The sequence below is a fragment of the Theropithecus gelada genome, chromosome 5, assembly GCF_003255815.1.
Source record: "Theropithecus gelada isolate Dixy chromosome 5, Tgel_1.0, whole genome shotgun sequence".
NCBI lineage: Eukaryota > Metazoa > Chordata > Mammalia > Primates > Cercopithecidae > Theropithecus > Theropithecus gelada.
The window spans coordinates 137,949,014-137,972,119 of record NC_037672.1 but is presented as its reverse complement, the minus strand read 5'-3'; the positions used below and the strand labels follow the sequence as shown (position 1 = coordinate 137,972,119).

The window sequence follows — 23,106 nt, the reverse complement described above, 5'->3', positions numbered from 1 at the left end:
TTTTGTTCTTTTTGGCTAATATGCCATTATGTCAACAATTCTAGCCTACAGAAGGGCATTTCGTTTAGTGGTTTGTACAGTAAATTCTACGTTTTATCCAGCCAGTTTTGTTGAGCTGGTTATACTGTACTCTGACAATTGTGTCTCTCATGGTTTACCAGTGAATTGACTATTTTGCACCTGGGGCTCACATGAGAATACTAAATAGGTGCAGATATGCCCCTAGCAGCTCTTGTTTTGGATATGGTGTTCCAGAGGCAGAAGAGAGCCCAGTCCATTGTCTTCCTTGGCCTTCGGTTGGCAGAGGTAGAAAGCCATTTGACTTTCTCCCCATTATAAGGACTAGAAGGTTGTAACAGTAAAAAGGGTTGGTTATGTGATCTCCATGGGAATATGGACACATAGAAATGTAGGTCGTTCCAAGGATACAATCTAAAGAAAGGAGTTCTGGGACAGCTCAGGAGAGTTAGAAGCAAAGATACAGAAGAGCTGCTGGCAGTTCCTTCTGGATGCATCTGACCTTCAAAAAGGGCTAATAAAGTAAAGCGTGGAGGGGATGTGTTTGATGGACACCTCACTGATAACAATGCTGAACAGTGCCTTGATTTGGCTGTGTATTGATTTAGTATCCCTTCCATTCCAGAATGTCATCTGGGCCTAGATGGTCATTGTGTTTCAGAAATGAAAGATAGATCAGCCACCGTCTTGCCTGCCCCTCTTATTGTAGTAGGATGCAGAGGCAAGGTGAATTGTCCAAGTTCACATTCCTGGTTATAACTAGTTATGTGGTGCTCAGACCAAGTTCTCAGGTCTCCCCACTCCCATCCAGGACTTCTTAAGCGGCACCATGCTGGCTTTCATGATTAAATATTCTTTTAGTTAGCAAATGGTAAGACCCAGAGTTTAATTAAAGATTGCTAATTGGTTCTGCTCTTATTCTCTACTGTAAATAAATAAAGTGTTGGGTAATTTAGTTGCCTTCTGCATGAAGCAGACGTAATGTGAAAGTTGATAGATATTTTTGTAATTCTTTCTTGGTCTGTGTAACTCAAGGACTATTCCCGTATCCTTAGAAACACAGTGAGTTAAGAAAGCAAACAAAAATAATTGCTCCTTTTTCTTCAAGCAATACATGTTTATTGCAAAAATTACAAAATATAGATACATAAAATGAATAAAAAGAAAACAAAATACCATATCATAAATCATCACTTTCTAGACTTTAAAAAATCTCCAATATACTTTATATACCTATATATACAAATATATAGCTGGGGCTACAGGTGCACGCCACCACTCCTGGCTAATTTTTGTATTTTTAGTAGAGATGAGGTTTCATCATGCTATCCAGGCTGATCTCAAATTCCTGACCTCAAGTAATACACCCACCTCGGCCTCCCCAAGTGCTAGGATTACCGGTGTAAGCCACTGCGCCTGACCTATCAATTTTAATAAGTAGATATTTTATGTGAATATAACATAAATGATCTACTCAGTATGTTATTGGAAATCTAGGGTTTTTTTCCCCGAATGTTACTGTATTTTGAACAATCTTAGTGAATATTCTCCTAAAAAAATCTTTGCACATTCTCTTAATTATCACCTTAGGATAAATTTATGGAAGTAGATATGTTGAATCAAAGAATATACATATAATTAAAATAGCAAAAATTAAAAAGTTAAAAAGAGGATATGCATGTAATTAATATCTCTAGCCTGATTGCCCTCCAGAAAGATAGACATTTGTGTTCCCACTATCCAGTAAAATAAGGATGTTAATACTGATTCTTACTGCCAAGACTGAATGAGTTACCTGGGACTCTCTGTTCTCAAAGTGATTATAAAGCTGTGAGCATATTATTATGCCCATAAGAGATTATAAGTAGAGTTATGTCCGAATCTTATAGTTACACAAGGGCATCTAGGTATATAATATGTACCCTTTGCAGTCAAACATAAGAGTTCCAGGGCCCGAGAGGTTTGTGCTAAATGTATGTTAGTCTAGCAATAGTTAAGCAGCTAGTTTCTTTTCTTGACATCAGAAGACAGAAATATTTTCTGAATCACATTTCAAGATGAAGTCTTTGTGTTCTGCTGCTTAAGATAATTCCAAAAGTAATTATTTGGTGTTTTCTGTGTTCTAGGCCTATGCTAAGGACTTGAAGTGTATTACCTGACTTAATCTGTAGCACAAACCAATGTGTTAAGTGTTGTTTCTTACATATTACAGGCAAGAAATCTGAAGGACAAAGAGGTTAAAGGAACTTACCCATGGCCCCAGAGTTAGTGTGTGGCATTGTAGAAGTTTGAAACCAGGTGTACTTTTTTGACATGGTCTGAGGCATTAAGTAAAATTGCCTCACTCATAACCAGGCTTCTTCTTATTTCAGATAATTTAACCTTTATTCCTACTCGCTGCACTTGTAAAACATGTTAGAAGGCAGCAAAGTGTAGCAATTTAGAGTGTGGACTTCGAATGTGCACAGTGGCTCATGCCTGTAATCCCCGCACTTTGGGAAGCTGAGTTGGGAAGATCACTTGAGCCCAGGAGTTCGAGACCAGACTGGCCAACATAGTGAGACTCTGTCTCTATTAAAATAAATAAATAAATGAAAAAAGATTATTAAAAAAAAAAAAAAAAGAATGTAGGCTTCAGAGCCAGAAAAATCTGGATGTGTTTGACAGTTTTGTTGTTGTTGTTGTTGTTGTTTTGAAACAGGATCTCACTCTGTAGTGGAGTGAGCAAGGCTGGAATGCAGTGGCACAGTCACAGCTCACTGCAGCCTTGATCTCCCATTCTTAGGTGACCCCCTACCTCAGCTTCCTGAGTAGCTGGCACACACCATCACACCCTGGTAATTTTTGTAATTTTTGTAGAGATAGGGTTTCACCATGTTGCCCATGCTGGTCTCGAACTCCTAGGCTCAAGTGATTCACCTGCCTTGGCCCCTCAAAGTGCTGGGATTACAGGTGTGAGCCACCGTGCCCGGCCTGTTTGACATTTTAGTAGTTAAGTGTGATGCCTATTCTTGGTAAGCACAAATAATAGAGGGCATTATCATTATCATCTTACTTAACCTAATTATAATTATAACTTTAGTTAGATGCGGATTTTGAGAAAGTATATTTTCATTTTTTCTAAAAATGTTTCAAATCACCATGTTATTTTTGGGTTTTGTCTTTTGCCCTCTCTGAATATAAGTTTGCAATTTTTCTGGGTGTAGAAAGTACAAGGTGGCTTGTTTAAAACAGGGACAAGTTAAATGTTGCTCCTCTGTGTGGAGTAATACTCTTGCCTTCATTTGATATGGAAACTTCAAAATTATCATCTTTGTGGATAAGATTATATTGGAAAAGGCCATAATACAGATGATTTCTTCATTTGGTTCCCTTTATTTAATTAGCTTCAAGTGCTATTCATGTGAGCTCGGTGATCCACATAGCCTGCTCTGAATCTGAAAATACTAGGCCGGGCGCGGTGGCTCACGCCTGTAATCCCAGCACTTTGGGAGGCCGAGGCGGGCGGATCACAAGGTCAGGAGATCGAGACCACGGTGAAACCCCGTCTCTACTAAAAATACAGAAAATTAGCCGGGCGCGGTTGTGGGCGCCTGTAGTCCCAGCTACTCGGGAGGCTGAGGCAGGAGAATGGCGTGAACCCGGGAGGCGGAGCTTGCAGTGAGCCGAGATCGCGCCACTGCACTCCAGCCTGGGCGACAGAGCGAGACTCCGTCTCAAATACTAGGTCAGTTGCTTTTTAATCCTTTGGAGGCTTATTGGGTTTTTGGTTTTGTTTTCTGCTATGTGATGAGTGGTTTTCATTTTTATATGCACATACAAGTGTACCTACACATGTGCGTACATACACTTATGATCAATGAGAATTTACCATTTTAGTTATTCTACAGTACAGGTTTTTCTCAAGATCTGTAGTCCCAGAAACAAAATGTATTATTCCTAGGAGATAGAAAGAAAAAAAATGTATTATGAATCATGCATCATGCGAAAAATATCTGCCGAATATCTATCAATGGAGCCTTAAACCTTTGTTCTTAATCCTCAGAGGCCAGATGTGATGGAATCATTTTGGAGGTCCATCTTCTATTTATTTCAAGTACACTTCATGACTTTAAGATAGATTTCAAACTAGATGAATAATTAGACTAGGATGATTTCGTATTTTTCTTCATTGCAGACAACATTAAAAAGTTTGCCCAGGTGTGTATTTAGGGCCTCTGGCCATTACCCTAAAAACTACTCTAAATGATGAAGATTCTTATTTTTTAGAAATCAATGTCTAAACCTTAAGCCTATCAAGCATTCTAGTTTTTAGCCACAGCAGAATGCTTTAACTTGCATTTCCTGAAGGATTCTCATACCCAACCTCAGGGTTCTTTGTTATTCCAGCTGATTACACAGTCAGGTCAGCTTGTTTTTCCTGCTGCATCTCTGTAAATGGGGCCTGTCCAGAAAATCTACAGCCAAGCCATTTCTTTCTCTTCTGAGTGTCCTAACACAGTTTCTTCAAGCTGCTGGATAAACAGATTAGTTCCTTGTCAGGGTCATGACAAAGGAGCTTCATACTATCTCATTTTAACAACAAGTTCTTAGACTTGAATTATTGCAGCACGTATACTTACTTACTTGAGAAATGGAAGAGCCATTTATAAGCAACATTTGGGATTCAAACACGTTTCCTTTGGAGTCTCACAGGTTACTAAGGAGTGGTCCAGAAAAAGTGGCATTTGCTCTGATATTGCTGAGAGGTAACTTGGACCCTTTTATCTGGGGCGAGAAGTGACAGAAGTGGCCACCTGCTTCCAAAAGTATTTTTACTGGATTGGCATCTTCAGACGATAGTGGTGAATTCAGTCCTGGCTTTAGGGATCCTCATAGTTTTAGTGACCAGAACCTGGAGCTGGAAAACCTGTCCTCACTGCTTCTTTGTACATTTAGGAAAGCGTTCAGAGAATATGGTGCATTTGTGCAGTAAATATAAATTTAAAAACATACTTTGACATTATTCTCCGCAGAAAGTATCTGTTGGGTCTAGACAGGAATCCATAGTTCAATTCCTAAAGCTGCTGTTTACTGATGGTGTTTGTCTTTTTTCGTTTCTAAAATAGCATGTGATGATAATGGGTTCATATAATGATACACAAAGTTCTTCTGACTCTTGAGTTGTGCTCTCACCATGCTCTGTCCTTTACCAAGTCATCACACCAGGACCTTTATTTTTAGAGTTCCTGCTACACTGGTCATAGAATCCAGTCTTCTGAAACTTCTTAGGCTTGGATGTAGCCAGAAGAAACCTCCAAAACCTCTTTTGGCAGTACTGAAACAGCCACAAAGCACTGAGCACGCTGAAAGGCTTGAAGATCCTGGGACTTATGGTTCCAGTACATGGGAGTAGCGAGTGGCTGGTGATGACTCCAAAAGGCCATCCTTTTCATGTGACACAAGTATGGGAGGAAGGACAGGCGACAGAGGACAGAACAAAAACAGTACAAGCAGAAGCAATAGGTTTGGGGCTAGTGCTGGTAAAGGAAGATAGACATGTAGGCATTACCTACCTCATAGTGAGCAGTAGAGAAAAGAGCTAGTGGTGAAAACAATGTTGGAGGTGGATGGTGGGGATTATGGAAATGATGCACAGTGGGCAGTGTGGAACAGCAGATCCTGGGGCAGCAGCGGAGGCAACAGATGGGGAAACAATGATAGTAAACCTGAACTTCAGTGCAAGATTACTCAGATGACTATTTGAAGATGGAGTGGGAAAGATACATTAGCCATGTGGACCTTCATATAATGTCAGTGAAGGTTAGAGGTACAAGCAGATGTTTAGTGAATGAGTGCATTCATATGGGCATATACCATTTCTGCTATGGAAGTGTGTGTGTGTGGTAGGGATGTACATATAGAAATGTGTGCATAAAGAAACCTTCATCCTTTCTTTATGCATAAAGCACACAGGCCAGGCACGGTGGCTCATGCCTGTAATCCCAGCACTTCAGGAGGCCAAGGCTGGCGGATTGCTTGAGGCCAGGAGTTTGAGACCCACTAAAAATATAAAAACAATTAGCGGGGTGTGGTGAGATGCACCAGTAGTCCTAGCTACTAGGGAGGCTGAGGTGATAGGATCTCCTGAGCCCCAGGAGGTTGAGGATGCAGTGAGCCAAGATCATGCCACTGTACTCTAGCCTGGGCAACAGAGCGTGACTCTGTCCCCCGCCAAAAAAAAAAAAAGGGAAGAAGGGGAGGGGAGGGAAGGGAAGGGAAAGGAGAGAGAAGGGAGGAGGAAGGGAGGGGGAAGGGAAGGGAGGCGGGGGGAAGGGAGGGGAGGAAGGGGGAAGGGGGGGGAAGGGGGAGGGAAGAGAAGAGAGGAAAGGGGAAGGGGAGGGTGGAAGGGGGAAGGGGAGGAAGGAGGAAGAGAAACGAAAAGGGAGAAGGGAAGGGAAAAGGGAGAAGGGAAAGGAAAAGGGGGAAAGGGGGAAAGGGGGAAGGGAAGGGCAAAGGGGGAAAGGGGGAAGGGAAGGGCAAAGGGGAAAAGGAGGAAGGGAAGGGAAGGGGGAAGGGAAGGGAAGGGGGAAGGGAAGGGAAGGGGGAAGGGGGAAGGGAAGGGGGGAAGGAAGGAGGAAGGGAAGCTTTGAAAGCAGCGTGTGCAAAACTGATAGGTCTTGTGGCTGATGGGAGCTTTTCTGTCCATGACAACCAAGGAATAGTGTTGGATTCCATGGGATTCTGAAAGTAAAGTACCTGGTGTGATAACTTGGTAAAGCGCAGAGCATAGTGAGATACCAGTCAAGAGCCAGATTATCCTGGCTGAGCCAAGGCTCAGACTCTACAAGGCACATCTGTGATCAGTGTAGGCAGGGACAGATGAGAGGCAAAACAGAGACGAATTATGCCTCCTGGGTCTGCAGAAGTCAGTCCTGTGGTTCCCAGGAATATCTCTGTCCTAAGGTGCAGTCCATCTGACAGTGCCAACAAGCACAGATGGAAGAGCCGGGTGGAGGATTCGTGGCTGGCCTTTATTCTGCACAGGGCTCTCTCTGTGTCTGCCACATGTCACAGCTGGTGATGGTAATGACCTGGTTACAGACAAGGAAGCTCTCTGTATGTCTGAAAAAATATTCCAGTTAGTATTTAAAATTTTTAAGTTTAAAATATTTTAAAGCACTCAAACTCCAAAATGACTCATTCCCTAAATATTTCAAATAGGCATTGTACTTTGCATTTGAACAGTATTTTTACTGTCCACAATGTATCTACAGACATTAGCCCTTGTGATTTTCACAGTATTTCTCTGAGATGGGTAAAGGTGGTGGTGGTTGTTTTGTTGGAGTCTCTCTCTCTCCACAGGGTCTCACCCTGTTGCCCAGGCTGAAGTGCAGTGTCACCATCATGGCTCACGGCAGCCTCAAACTCTTGGATTCAAACTGTCCTCCCACATCAGCCTCTGGTGTAGCTAGGAGCTACGGGTGTGTGCCACCACTCCCGGCTAATTTTTTCATTTTTTGTAGAGATGAGGGTCTCACTGTGTTCCCCAGGCTGGTCTCAAACTCCTGGCCTCAAGTGATCCCCTCACCTCCCAAAGCACTGGGATGAGAGGAGTGTGCCACTGCCCCCAGCCAGTTTTGTGTTTTTAACTGATCTCAATTTTACAGAATTTGAGACAGAGATTAAGCACCTGTCTAAAGCCACCCAGCTGACTGTTGGCAAAGGAGGAGGGGGTACCCGGGTGTCCTGATTTCAGAGTCTTGCCATGACATTGTAGGACAGTTATCCCACTACTTTTACATGTGGTAATCTATGGCCCTGAAAGAGCAAGTATGGAAAATACCCAAGAGGAGGAGCAATGTATTCTTCAGTGTTTTCACTGGACTCTTCTCCACTAAGAGACCTGCTTTTTTTTTTCTTTTAGACAGGGTCTCAATGTGTCACCGTCAAAGCTGGAGTACTGTGGTGTGATCATGGCTCACTGCAACCTCAACTTCCTAGGTTCATGTGGACCTCTCACCTCCGCCTCCCAAGTAGCTGGAATACAGGCACACACCACCACGTCTGACTAATTTTTCTTATTATTATTTGTAGAGACTGGGTCCCCCCATGTTACCCAGGCTGGTCTTGAACTCCTGGGCTCTAGTGATCCTCCTGCTTTAGCCTCCCGAAGTGCCAGGATTACAGGCATGAGCCAGTGCACTCAGCCGATACCTGCTTTTTATTCTTCACATAAGCATCCCTTGTAGGCAATTTTAATGTTTAGTCTCAAAGTAAAAGAAAGTAAATGTGGGTTTTGTTTTGCCTTTCCTCAGTGTATCTGAAATTTGTCATTCTCTCTCTCTCATGAATTTCTTTCTCTCATTCTCTCAGAGATTTTAGTTCTGCCACAGTTCTGAGTATAATTGCAGATACACTGTGTCTCCTGTCTTTCTTTGTCAAGAATCAGATTCTGAGATCTCACTGACAAAGAACAGAGAGAAAAGGCACTTTAAAGAAATCAAGTAGAATATAACTTGGAAATCGAAGGAGAATCCTGAGGGGTGAATCAATGGAATCACAAAATCCTTCTTTAGTTCTGGAATGAGCAGTGCATACTATATATATACACACACACATATATATATGACACACATACACACACATATATATGATATATGGACAAATTATAAAAAGCCATTTTTCTATAAGATCATTAACAATCACTAGGGGAATTTAGTCCAGTATCTTTATACCCCCACCCTGATGGCATACCTGTTATGCCCTGCAGCTGTGAACAAAAACAGAGTAGTGATTACATATGCTGCAAAGCTGATTGTTTAAGTTTGGAGGTTGCCAGAAGAGGTATCTTAAATGCTTCTTATTATTGACCAAAATGTGGTGACTTGGTTGAGGCTACAAGGATGACCTCATCCCATTACATTTCAAGGCAACCGTGCTAATGAGAGCCAGGCTGCTATTCCCTAGTGATAGTCCATTTTCACATCTCATTCATAATTGAAGTGAGTGAGAGTAATTTTTTGGCCATTATAGAAGGTGGTTATATCAGTTCTCCAGTGGCATACCAAAGATCTCATATTGTTGCAGCTTAACAACTGTAACCTGGTATCATAAGATCTATGTTACTCTGTAAAGTGCAAATTCTAGAAGGGAGGAAAGGGGAGGGATGTGCTAAACTCTAGTCTAGAAAAGTGAATTTGAGAAGTGTTGCTGCCTTCTGATCTGAAACAGTGTCCTCAAAGCCTCTGCACTCACCTAATCAAACTTGATTATAACACAACTTGATTATAATATTACTCTTGCGTTTCCACATCCTTAAATGTCTTGTGTGTGTGTCTCCTCTGGAGGAGAGAAAGCATTTAAAGGCAGAGCTCTTGGTCCGATAGTCTCCTTTGATGGTATAGACTATATTGACAAAGTGAGCCTGGTTTTTAAAATATCTTTGGCATGAAATCTGACATGAATTATTATTTTCATTTGTACAGGTGGTTCCAGGAAAGAAATCACTGAACACTGGGAATGGCTTGAGCAAAATCTCTTGCAGACACTCTCCATCTTTGAAAATGAGAATGATATCACCACATTCGTGAGAGGAAAAATACAGGTAGTGGGATAAAAGAAAAACCTTTTTAATTGGAAATAATTTCAAATTTATAGAAATGTTGTAAAAATAAGAATTGAATAAAACATACCTGTATCCCTTTACCCAAATTCACCTGATAACATTTTACACCATTTGCTTTGTTGTGTGTGTTTGCCTCCTTCAGTGTGTATTTTCTAAGAATAGGGCTATTCTTTTTTTTTTCTTTTATTGCTACATGATATTTTACATATTTATGGGGTACATGTAAGTGTTTTTTACATCATAGAATGTGGAATGATCAAGTCAAAGTATTTGGGGTATTCATCATCTGGAGTATTTATTATTTCTATGTGTTGGTAACATTTCAAGTCCTCTCTTCTAGCTACTTTGAAATAGACAATATATTGTTGCTAACTATAGTCACCTAGTCACTATGAAACATTAGAACTTATTTCTTCTGTCTAACTGTAAGTTTGTACCATTCACCAGCCTCTTTGTTCCCCTTCCCACCTTCACAACTTTCCTAGCCTCTGGAATCTATCATTCTACTCTGTCTCCATGTGACCAAGTTTTTAAGCTCCCACATGTGAATGAGAACATGCAGGATGTTCTGTTAAATGACAACACTACATTTATCACCTGCAGTATTTAACATTATATGTACGTTTAACATTAATACTAGAATATTTGACACAGATTTTAATTTCATTAACTGGCCCACTTAATGCCCTTTATAGCCTTCCCTACTCCCACTCCAGTACAGGTTATAATCTAGGAAGACATTGCATTTAGTTTTCATTTTTTAGTCTCCTTCAGCCTGGAATATTTCCATAGCCTTTCCTTGTCTTGTATGACACTGAGGTTTTTAAAGTATAAAATTCTGGTATTTTTTACTAGAATGTTTTCATTATGCATTTCATCAGATATCATGAATCAATTCAGATGTTGCATTCCTGGATGGAATACTGTATAGGTGATCCTGTGTCCTCCTCAAGGTATTATTTCTTGAGGCACATGACACTCATTTACCCCTCTTTGGCATTATAAGCCCAAGGTGTTATATCCAATTTCTTCACTGTAGAGTTACTAATTTTGACTTTGCAGATAATAAACAGTTTTCTGTAAGAAAATATTTTCAGGCCACACAAATATATCACTCCTTGTCAAAATTTCCCTCTTGATTTAGGATCGATCCATTGATGATTTTTCATCTGAACCAGTCTACTGTGATAGTTGACAAGATGGTAATTTTATAAAATAATGCTTGTCCAATTCCAGGCCTCTCCCACATTTACCATTTGGCAACTATTGTTCTACTATAAGTAAGAGCCTTCCCTCCATTTATTTATTATTTACTGATGACTGATATGGACTCATGGATTCCTATATTTTCCAGTTTTTTAGGTTTCATTACTGGACTTAATTATTTTGGTGCTCACACTATCCCAGATTTAGAGGGAGCCCCTACAAATTGCCTCCTTTGTCCTTGTCATAGTCCCCATTTATTTATTTATTTATTGAGACAGAGTTTCGCTCTCGTTGCCCAGGCTAGAGTGCAGTGGTGCGATCTCTGCTCACTGCAACCTCTGCCTCCTGGGTTCAAGCGATTCCCCTGCCTCAGGAGATCAAGACTGCAGTGAGCCATGATTGCATCACTCACTCCAGCAACAGAGTGAGACTCTGTCTCAAAAAGAGAAAAAAAGAGCTGTAGGAAGACACTAAAGCTTAGAAGTGACAATAGCCGGGAGAAATAAGTAAAACAAACAAGGACCAATTATGTCAAACAGGCATTTTCCTTTTTGTTTGTATTATACCAAAAATGTCAGATTTAATTCCCCTGAAACCAATTATGAGGAGTGATTTGCTATTAATGCAGTTATGTGTGAAAGAATGTCATTCATGTGCAAATGAATGGTTTAAGCTTTCACATATTGTCCAATAATCAAGGGAACCAACAAAGTTATTTGTTTTAAGACCTAATTAACTTTTATAAATTATAAATGTAATAGTTAACTACAGATGCAACCTTAATCCAAACAACTTATGTAGCATTTTGTGTATTTCTAACCCGACCCCCTTTTTCTTAACTATTTGTTTTATTTTTTTTATTAGTGACAGAGTCTCACTACGTTGCCCAGGCTGGTCTTGAACTCCTAGGCTCAAGCAATCCACCCACCTCACCTTCCCAAAGTGATGGAAGTACAGGCCTGAGCCACCATGCCTGGGCTCCCCACTTCTAATATGCATATTGTCATAATAGTAGTCTCATGTACATATAATTTTGTTCTCTTCTTTTTTTCTTGATCAGTATCTACAATATTGTTATATAATTTTTAGTTATTATTTCATAATTGACTTTACCATTTCTGTCTTTCTAGAAGTCACCTTAGCTTCTAGACTAGTGGATGGCAGGTACAAATAAAACTCCAGTTAATACTTTTGTTCAAACAGTATAACTTTACCCACAGGCTGTGTTTTTCCCCCTTTGGGATAGATTACAAAATTTGAATGAATGGGTTAAGTAGTTTAAGTATTTTTAATAGACCTTAGTAGATATTGTCAGTATATTAAAATCTCTGTGTGATTACACCGTTGCTTGCTTTCAGCATTTTGGTTGTTTAAATTGTTTTTCAAATATAATAGGTAGAAGTTAAGGCCTTAATGTTTTAGTTTTGTCTTTGGTTATTATGGGGTTGAATAGTTTTTCATGTTTGCTAAGTTAAATTTCTCCTCTCTGTAAATTACCTATCAATGTTCTTTTGCATATTTAAATTTGTATTGAATATCTGATATAATAGGATTTTCCAAAGTCATAAGAAGCTGTTGCCTAGAACTGGAATGACCTATTTTATATTATGTGAAACCTGTAGAAAGACCTGTAGAACCTGGGAAGGAGCTATTCTATCCTTTGTTCCATATTCTAGTCTACCTGGCTAAAAAATTATAGCCAACTAAGAAAAGGTTCTACATTCTGGATTATTTTCTTTCTTAGAGTTGAGAAAGTTGGGATATTAGCCTTGTGGAGACTATTAGCCTCACTGTTGAAATGAGCTGGCAAGGCCTTGTCTGTTGATACTAGTATATTAGACCCTGGAGTGTTTCTGAGTGATGGTTCTTGGCTGTATTTACTCATATATAAAAGCATTTTCTCTTTAAAATTTTGATGAGCGGGCTGGGCGCGGTGGCTCTTGCCTGTAATCCTAGCATTTTTAGGAGGCCACGGTGGGCAGATCACCTGAGGTCAGGAGTTCGAGACCAGCCTGACCAACATGCAGAAACCCCATCTCTACTAAAAATACAAAAAAAATTAGCCAGGCGTGGTGGTGCATGCCCATAATCCTAGGTACTCGGGAGGCTGAGGCAGGAGAATCGCTTGAACCTAGGAGGCGAGGAGGTGGAGGTTGCAGTGAGCTGAGATCAAGCTATTGCCCTCCAGCCTGGGCAACAAGGGCAAAACTCCATCTCAAAAAAAAAAAAAAAAAAAAACTCAGTGAGCATTCTAGAAATGTGGTATTAATAGATCTTTAGATAGCATAGTTCTGCTCAAAATGTGTAGCTTTCATTTGGTTTGTTATGTGTCACTCATTCTCAAATTCTGCTCATTTTGACTTTAGATAAGAGTGCTACTGCAGCGACCCAGGAGAATAGCATGTTAGCCCTCTTGAGGGTTTGCAGGCTTACCCTGAGTTGTTAGCCTTTGATGATTCCCTGGAGGCCCAGCTGCTGCTTTCTGTTAGCGGGTTCTCATTCAGTTATTTTTATGTACTCATTCATTTATTTAATCTTTCATTTGTAGATGTTTTTTGATCCTTTTCTAAAGGCACTGACAACTTTGAAATGTCACATAGGCCATCGGTGTGTTTGCCAACTGCGAAGGGCATTTTTCATCCCTCTTCCCTTCTGAGTTGACTTCTCCTTCCCACCCACAGGTCCCATGCCCTCATGCTGCCTTCGGTTGTCTGAATTTCTTAAAGTAACACTACCGATGCCTGTTTGTCCCTAGAATGGTCTGAGTCCAAAATTGAGCTCCCTCCTGGCCTTCATTGAGCTTAATGTCTTTGTTCTCTTGGTGGAGTGATATCAATAGTAATTAGAGGAAAATATCCTTATTTTAGATATTTTTCCAGGGAAGCACACTGCTACTTCTATTGCTATCCTTAATGCCCTCCAGTATGACCGAGGAACAGAAGTTAGCAACTTGGTACCTAATTTCTCAGGCATTGCTAACTCCAAAACAATTTTAGATTTAGAAATCTATGACGCTGGATTATACAATAAAGACTAAGATATGGCCCCTTAAGGTATCTTTTAATTTGGAAAAACAACATGGATTCATTTAATAATTTTGAACATCTTTTAGGTGCTAGATATTGGTGATTAAAATGATCAAGACACTCTTTTTATCTCTGGAATTCATATTTAGTGGTAGAAGGACACATAAACACGCTATTTTCTGCCAGCATGTAAATTAAGACAGCATAGACGTGAGAATGCGTAGAACCCATTTGGAATTGGGCTGGTTTCACAGGGAAGGTGGTATTTATGCTGGACCTGGAAAGGTTGACTTGGGAAGGTTGAGAGCAGATTTTATGGGTTAAGATTCAGTGCAGACTTCTTTTCTCTTTCACTGAGAGCCTGTGGAAGATTTTAAGGTGGGAATGCTATAGTCAGATCTCTGTTTCAGAAAAGTGGCCATATGAAGTAAATTAGAGTGTGGAGAGTATTGTCAGGATGCCATCTGAGAAGCTATTGTATAGTAATTCCTGGACTGTGTAGAGGGACTTTGGGATGGTTTTCTTAGAATAGGATGAAGACTTGTCTTGGGGCTGTGCTTGCATAGTAAGCCCACCATTTGCTGTTACAGTTGTTGTTTACTAAGTAAACAACATGTTTGCTAAGTTAAATTTCTCCTTTCTGTAAATTACCCGTCAATGTTCTTTTGCATATTTAAATTTGTATTGAACATCTGATATAATAGGATTTTCCAAAGTCATAAGAAGCTGTTGCCTAGAACTGGAATGACTTATTTTATATTATGTGAAACCTGTAGAAAGACCTGTAGAACCTGGGAAGGAGCTATTCTATCCCTTTTTTTTTTTTTTTTTTTTTTTGAGATGGAGTCTCGCTCTGTCACCCAGTCTGGAGTGCAGTGGCCGGATCTCAGCTCACTGCAAGCTCCGCCTCCCGGGTTCATGCCATTCTCCTGCCTCAGCCTCCCGAGTAGCTGGGACTACAGGCGCGGGCCACCTCACCCGGCTAGTTTTTTGTATTTTTTAATAGAGACGGGGTTTCACCATGTTAGTCAGGATGGTCTCGATCTCCTGACCTCGTGATCCACCCGTCTCGGCCTCCCAAAGTGCTGGGATTGAGCCACCGCGCCCGGCCTATTCTATCCTTTTAACTAAAATTGAGCAGTGACGGAGATTACAGAAGACTGAAGCCCTTTCTCCTGCCATCCACTCGGCAGCATCACAACTACTAGCAACAGGGTAAAAGGTCTGCAGTGGAAATAAGACTCAGGAAATGATTTCAATACATAATGCAGAGAGAAGCAACATCATGTGGGGGGAAAAGAATGATAGTTGAGAAAAGGCTCACAGGAGACTTTGGGACTTGGTAGGATTCATAAAACAGAACAGTCTGATTCCAGATTTTAGGCATGTAGAATGGGAGGACCACAGGCAGGAAGGTGGGAAAGTACAGAAATGACATGTTCAGGCCCCAAGGGTGCCTCAGGCTGGCTGGAGCACAGTTCCTAATGGGACATTTGGGTCAGATGTAGTACAATGAGAAAAAGTTGCAGCATTGGTTGGATCCAAAAATGTACATGGATTTAGGCTACTCTGGGCACATTGCCTGTGGGTTACTCTGCTTCACAAGGAGCAGCCAGTCTGCAATAAAAATTAAAAGTAAAACATTAAAACAAACAAAGTGTAATGACCTAGATTTTCGGACTTTATACTGGTTGTGGTTGGAAACCGCTCAGGATTTTGGTGGTCAAATCCATTTTAGGAAGACAAATTTTTAGGGAGCATCAAGGATGCACTAGAAGCTTTAAAAGCCGAAAAGCAGGAATTCTAGGTATGAGGAGGCAATTGCAATTTTCTGTCCTTGGGCTACAGAGGGCTTAGTCATGTCAATGAGAATCTGAGATGTTGGCCAAGGCTACACAGCTACAGAGTGATGCAGTGGGAACACGAACCCAAGACTTACATGCTCTAAAGATCATGCATTTTCAGTTCTACCTTGAGATCAGAGAAAATGAAGATGAGACGGGAGGAATTTGAGGATTACAAAGTCAAAGGTGGATTTCAAGGGAATATTTTCTGTCAAGATATATGTAGAAGCCAATTTTCAGGGAATTACAGAGGAACTAGGTAACAGTGAAATGGCTTCTCAAGTTATTATAATGATTGAATGGTAGATTAACCTGGTCACTTGCTAGGCAGATGTTTCATTTCCTGTCTAACTGTCCAAAAGTCCTGTGTCTAATATAATTTTTGCTCTCATATCTACCCCTTTTCTGCTCAGATGATTACTTGTTTTTCCGTATAGGTCCCCAGTGTTATTCATGGCCCTGAGACAGTGAGTGTGGAGCTGAGTGTCAGTGAGTGACGTGTTTGGTCTTTCTTTCCTCGCTTGCTCATTCATGATGAATTTTTATCGATCTTGGAGAAAGGCAGAAGTTGACTTTTGAGACAACTCTACCATAATAAGCTCAGTAAAAACACTAGGACTAGCAAAATCTTTGTATCTCTTCATTTGTAAAGTAAAACTATAGGCTTCATTCCTAGTAAACTTAACAAAATTAGCACCAATAAAAGTATAATAAAATCTATATTATGTGAAAATATTTTAGTACACAAATACTACTTGTTAATTGGCTTAGAATTTGGGGGTTGCCATTGAAGAGCATTCCTCATTTTTTTTTTTTAATTCTAGCCTTAGAAATGTTTTCTTCTGGAATATGTTACATCTCTAGTCGTATTAATACCCATTGTGTGCTTTGTGTTTTGTCCCTTATTAGGGCATCATTGCAGAATACAACAAAATCAATGATGTAAAGGAAGATGATGACACAGAGAAGTTTAAAGAAGCCATTGTGAAATTTCACAGGCTGTTTGGGATGCCGGAGGAAGAGAAACTTGTCAACTATTACTCTTGCAGCTACTGGAAGGGGAAGGTCCCCCGTCAGGGCTGGATGTACCTCAGCATTAACCACCTTTGCTTTTATTCTTTTCTTATGGGAAGGGAAGGTAAGTCATCTCAAATTTCAGTAGGAAACTTTGGAAAGTCTGCTGAGGTTTGCCCTGAACTCATAAACTGCATCAAAATATCAGAAATAAATCTATAGTTATAACTAAGTCAATACTAATTTTTTTTTACTACTTAAGTGAATTTAATTATTTTTCAGTTCAAAATGGTCACTAAATAATAAAGATTCACTAAAGGTGTAATTAATTAAGTAGACCTGGATTAAATCTATAATTCTGACCTCAGAATTCACATGGCTCAGATTTACCTCTTAAACAAGCAGAACAAATATGGTATTATAAATTCAAAGGAGTTCAGTGGGATGGGGGAGTGGGGTTGTGAGACTGCAGTATCTTGAAAGGATTTTCAGGAATCAGATGTTGACCCAGGTTTGTTCCTTGTGCTCAGCAAAACTGGTCATCCGGTGGGTAGACATCACTCAACTCGAGAAGAATGCCACTCTGCTTCTGCCTGATGTGATCAAAGTGAGCACACGGTCCAGTGAGCATTTCTTCTCTGTATTCCTCAACATCAACGAGACCTTCAAGTTAATGGAGCAGCTCGCCAACATAGCCATGAGGCAACTCTTAGACAACGAGGGATTTGAACAAGATAGATCCCTGCCCAAACTCAAAAGGAAATCTCCTAAAAAAGTGTCTGCTCTAAAACGGTGTGTGATGGAGACATTGAGTCTTCCAGACTTTAGAAATGAGAAACTCACCCATTCATTTATTCAGTGTAACCTTTTCTGACCAACTTCAAGGGTTCTGAACACTTTTCTGTGTATAGATACAAAACTGAAAAAGACTAGCTGAGGTGCTACCTGTTCAGAAAGTGAGACAGACATGACCTGCTCCAACACAAGGCAGCAGGCACTCTTCTGGTCCTATGAACAGAGTGCTGTGGGTGTACACATGGGGAGTGTTAGCCTCAGCCCAGGTGGGGAAGAGTGTGTAAGAAAGGCCTCTCACTGGAGGGTGCTTTGAGCTGGGCTCTGAAGAGGTGACAGAAGTTACCTGTGCAGGTACCTATCCATACCTGGATATTTCAGCCAGAGGGAAGATGATGATGGGGGAAGCACAAGGGAAAACACAGAGCGAAGTAACTTTGTCACATGGCTAGGAGGTGGCAGGGCATGGGATGAGGAGAGGCTGCAGAGAAGCCTCAAAGTCTGAATGTGAGAGCAGAGCTAGAGAGAGGGTGATAGAAAGTTGATGCCCTGTGTGCCTGGAATTACCCTTCGTCAACACAGGGAATGAGAGAAGGAAGAGCATGTCCAAGGGATACTATAGGTCAGTTTTGATTATGTTGAATTGAGGTGCCTGTAGCTCATCTAATTGGAGATCAGTCCAGTAAGATATACGAAATTGGAAATCATTAATGTACATTTGGTAGTTGAAATCTGACCAGAGTTCTTTGTAATTAAGATATCCTTGGTGATTTGAGACATGTTTCAAAAGAGCAGTGTAAGATAGATGCTGCTACTGCAGCGGATCAAATAAAAAAAGACAAGGAAAGGGAATTAGGCAAATACAGACTTCTTTTTCAAGAAATTCAGTGGTAAAGGAGGGGAGGATTGCTTTTTTTTTAGAATGAAAAAGATTGGACATAGAATCAAATGAAGGAGGCAGATGAGAAGAGTATTTTGGTGAGGGTAGGTGTGGGGACAGGAAGGGACATAGAGATAAAGCTGTAAGAAAATTGATAATTTAAAAAGTGATATTTTGTAGAGAAAGCATGGAAAGGATGTTTGTGTGTCCTGATATACTACCTCTTCCTTTGGAACAGAGAGGAAGTAACAGTAGGTAAGGATGGAGGTGACTTTGGAGACAGAAGGGAGGGAATTGGAGGGAGCTTCTGCATCATGGCCCTTTGCTCTATGAAGTCAGAAACTAGACCATCAAGAGCCTGATGTCAGGTAGAAACTTGAGGGGAGAGGTTTAAATAACTGACATGATAAGCAAGAACAAAGAACTCATTAGAGACAAGATACTAGTTAACAGAAGACCCAGCTAAGGTCAGAAGCCATAGTTGCCCAAGGTGAGTTGTTTCTGTGTCTTTTCATGCAGTTTTGTTATTGATCTGGGGTGAACAGTGAGGCCCGGTGGATTCATATGGCTGGTTTGCATTCTCATTAGGTCTTAAAAGATAAGGTCCCCCGACAAAGTGCTTGGATAAGAGGAAATGCAGTGACCTCTTTAGAATGTATTGCATTTCTTTAGAAAGAGGAGGAGTTTCCTGTTGAGGCTTATTTTTGCTATGATTGTTTAACATTTACAGACATTGATGGTAAGTGACTATGCAAGGGACTGAAATATGGTAAGATAATTTTATGATGCTTTTGGGTCATTAGGTTGGGGTTAACTCCAGTATAAAGAAAGCTGAGAAGGCGGGGATGAGCCTAGCAAGATTGAGTAGGGGAATAATGGGCTGGGGGAACTTCCACTGCTGCATAATTTAGAAGGTATGGAAACATTTTTCTTATGTGAATAATAATTATTGCTTTCTAGTGATCTTGATGCCAGGGCAAAGAGTGAGAGATACCGTGCACTTTTCCGGCTTCCCAAAGATGAAAAATTAGATGGCCACACAGACTGCACCCTCTGGACTCCATTTAACAAAATGCACATTTTGGGGCAGATGTTTGTGTCCACAAATTACATCTGTTTTACCAGCAAGGAGGAGAACTTATGTAGCCTCATTATCCCTCTCCGTGAGGTAAGTATCTGATAAAAATTGATATTTTAAGTTTCATTTGTAATACTTTTCTGGGTGAACCAGGAGTAATTTTCCACCAACAATTGGTTGGCTTTTGAACACAGGAGAATGTTCGTGTGTCTTTGGTGGCAGCTGCACTCTTTATCATTTGTTGTCACTGCTGTGACTCTGGGACCTATGAGATCTCTTCTTCCAGAAGCAGCATGGAGTTTTTTAATGTAGGTTTTGTTTTTATTTTATTTTATTAGAGACAGTCTCACTCTGTCACCCAGGCTGGAGAGCAGTGGCATGATCTCAGCTCACTGCAACCTCCACCCCCCAGGTTCAAGTGATTCTCCTGCCTCAGCCTCCTGAGTAGCTGGAATTGCAGGCGCCTGCCACCATGCCCAGCTAATTTTTGTATTTTTAGTAGAGACAGAGTTTCACCATGTTGGACAGGCTGGTCTTGAACCCCTGGCCTCAGGTGATCCACCCACCTTGGCCTCCCAAAGTGCTGGGATTACAAACATGAGCCACTGTGCCTGGCCTAAATGTAGGTTTTATTACAATTCAGACTTGATGAGGCCAACAATCAGGGGGTGAGTGCTGTAGAAATAGCTTGTTTTATACACAGATCCCGAGAGGCAAGGGCATGCCGCTCTATGTGCTGGGCCACACGTGGAAGCACCACGGTCAGAGGAGGCAAGAGGGAAAGAAAATGTGGGCAAGATCCTTTATGGGATTTCAAGGGAAGAAATGGGCCACACTGAGTAAACAGGCTTAGGCTTGGATAGTTGGAACGATTTTGGTGGGCTCTGGGGCATAGGGGATGTCCCTAATTGTCCCTGGGTTAAAAAGGGCAGGGAAATAGTAGTCTTGAGTGTGAGCATTCAGTAAAGGAAGTGGTTGAGGTGTGGGCTCCAGGTTGGTTGATTTGCTTTGAAAGCAATTTTCTAGAAATTGGCTAGCTCTGGGAAGGGTAATCCCTCCAGGGTCAGCAAGGCTCCCAAGATATCAAAGCATCAAATATAGAAACTAGGAAACGTGTTTACTGTACCTGGCTCACAGTCTGAGGGCGCCCTGGTCTAAAGGAGACAGTCTAGGTTGTGAGTCAGAAAGCCATATGTTTGTTCGGCTCTGCTCCGCTGATTTCCTGTGTTAGAACCATCGTGCTGCTGCTCACAATGGTAGCTCCCTGAGTCCATCCCAGGTCTTCTGAATCTGTATCTCTGCAAGCTTTAATAAATTTACAGGCCAATTCTTATGCACAGTAAAGTCTAAGAAACATTATTATCGTTCTGGGGTGGAGGTGGCTTCCATCCTAACTCCAGGATGATAGCTTACTCTGGTACTTGTCTGGAAGCTTTGCCATGAGGCCTGCAGTTGACAAAGACCCCAGGTTAGGCTATCAGAGAAAGGGCAATGCAGGGGCCAGCAGCCCTGCAGTTTCTAACCTGACCTCTTCCAACCTACCCTGGTCCTTTAGGGAAGCTAAGGTGGCCGGAAGCTTCGGATATTTGATCAGGATTGTCCCCTTGCTTACATCCCTTTAGCAAAGGATTCAGGTTTCTCTCTGCCTTCTTTTTCTTTTTCTTTTTTTTAATTAGGTGTAGTTTCTTCTTATTTTCTTGTTTTAAGAGTCATATGTCTTTATCCCAGAATTTGTAAAAGTACAGACAAATAAAAAGAAAAAAGTCCCCCCTAGTTCCCCTATTCAGAGAGGACCACTGTTAACATTCTATTACACAGCTTTCTAGTTTTTTCTCTGCATTGCTGTGTATATGTCGTTTATGTAATTTAGAGGTAAAACTTCATAGGGAATTTTTATTTTTACTTATTTCCTTTAACATTGAGTATATCTTAAAGTGTCCTTCAAATCATTAAATATTCTTCTATAGGCCAGATGTGATGGCTCATACCTGTAATCCCAGAACTTTGAGAAGCCGGGGCAGGAGGACTGCTTGAGGCCGGGAGTTCAAAGACCAGCCTAGGCAACAGAGCAAGGTCCCATCTCTACAAAAAATTAAAACTTTTAAAAAAGTAGCTGGGGATGGTGATGTGTGCCTGTAGTCCTAGCTACTTGGGAGGCTGAAGTGGGAGGAACACTTGAACCCAGGAGTTTGAGATCACAGTGAGCTATGATCCAAGCACTGCATTCCAGCCTGGGTGACAGAGCAAGACCTTATCTGTAAGAAATAAAAGATTACATATATATATATATATATACACATTTTTAAATAAATATATAAATATTTGTATGTATATATATTCTTCTACAATGTAATTTTTTTAAGAGATAGGGGGCCTTGCTCTGTTACACAGACTAGACAACTCCTAGGCTCAAATGAGCCTCCTGCCTTAGTCCTATGAGTAGCTGAGATTACAGGCATACACCATGACATCCATATCACAATTAAATTTTAAATCCTGCAGTTTATTCCATAAAGTATATACATAATCTATTCATTCAGTTACCTATGATTGGACCTTTTCGTTGCTTCTAGTTTTCTCCCAAACATAGATATAATTTTCCTTAAGTTATAAATTGCAAACAGAAGTCAAACTGTGAATCAGAAAGAATGAAAAATGTTAGGCAACTGACAAATCTAGTTCTCCTTATCATAAGGTCAACTAACTGGAGTTATAACACATTTGAGGCCAAGATATGTTGTGGGTAAATTCTGACAGGAAAAATGTAACAGTTTTACATTTGACTGTGAAATGTATTTTGTAAGTTTTTCTACCAAATTTACCTTCTTTTTTTGTTTGTTTGAGACGGAGTCTCCCTCTGTCGCCCAGGCTGGAGTGCAGGCGCAATCTCGGCTCACGGCAAGCTCTGCCTCCCGGGTTCACGCCATTCTCCTGCCACAGCCTCCCAAGTAGCTGGGACTATAGGCACCTGCCACCATGCCCGGCTAATTTTTTGTATTTTTAGTAGAGACGGGGTTTTTCACCATGTTAGCCAGGATGGTCTCAATCTCCTGACCTTGTGATCCGCCCACCTCAGCCTCCCAAAGTGCTGGGACTACAGGCGTGAGCGACCGCGCCCGGCCCAAATTTACCTTCTTAGTAGTTTTTGCTATAGAATGTTACTAAACATAATTTTCTTCACCTAATTCTGAATGTAATTTTCTTCATCAAGTGCTACCCAAATGTAGTAAAGCAGCATTACCTGTACTGGCTAGGGAAACCAATTCTGGGATTAAGAATACCATGAATGTGCTATTTATGACCTGAATGAGTCATCACTCTAAGTTTATCCAAAGGGAAATGAGGAGCAGAAAGGGTCTGGAAGCTGCTATGAAGACATCTGCTGTCCTGCTGGTCCTTCTGGTCACCACCCCCAGGGTGTTGGAGCCAGCTTGCTCTGTTTACGTTTTAGTGTGATTTAGAATACACTGGTGAAATCTTGGAGGAATTGAGAGAATGGTGATTAATATTCTCACCCTCTCTTCTGCTTGCTAGTTTTCTCTAGTAGAGCAAAGATAATAATAAATATGACTATATTTCAGGGTAAATCAGAAGAGAGGCAATCTGCAGAGGTAGAATTTAGAAATCAAGCTTGTTGTGGT

General features: G+C 40.9%; 1 protein-coding gene across 1 annotated transcript in view; it reads left to right on the top strand.

Annotated features, from left to right (window-relative positions):
- The window catches only part of TBC1D9 (TBC1 domain family member 9), a 138,076-nt gene that overhangs the window by 61,876 nt on the left and 53,094 nt on the right, over positions 1–23,106 (top strand). Inside the window, exons 3-6 of the mRNA XM_025386465.1 lie at positions 9,486–9,604; positions 16,611–16,839; positions 17,246–17,507; positions 19,348–19,555. Coding sequence (XP_025242250.1) covers positions 9,486–9,604; positions 16,611–16,839; positions 17,246–17,507; positions 19,348–19,555 — 818 coding nt within the window. The remainder of the gene's footprint in view (positions 1–9,485; positions 9,605–16,610; positions 16,840–17,245; positions 17,508–19,347; positions 19,556–23,106) is intronic.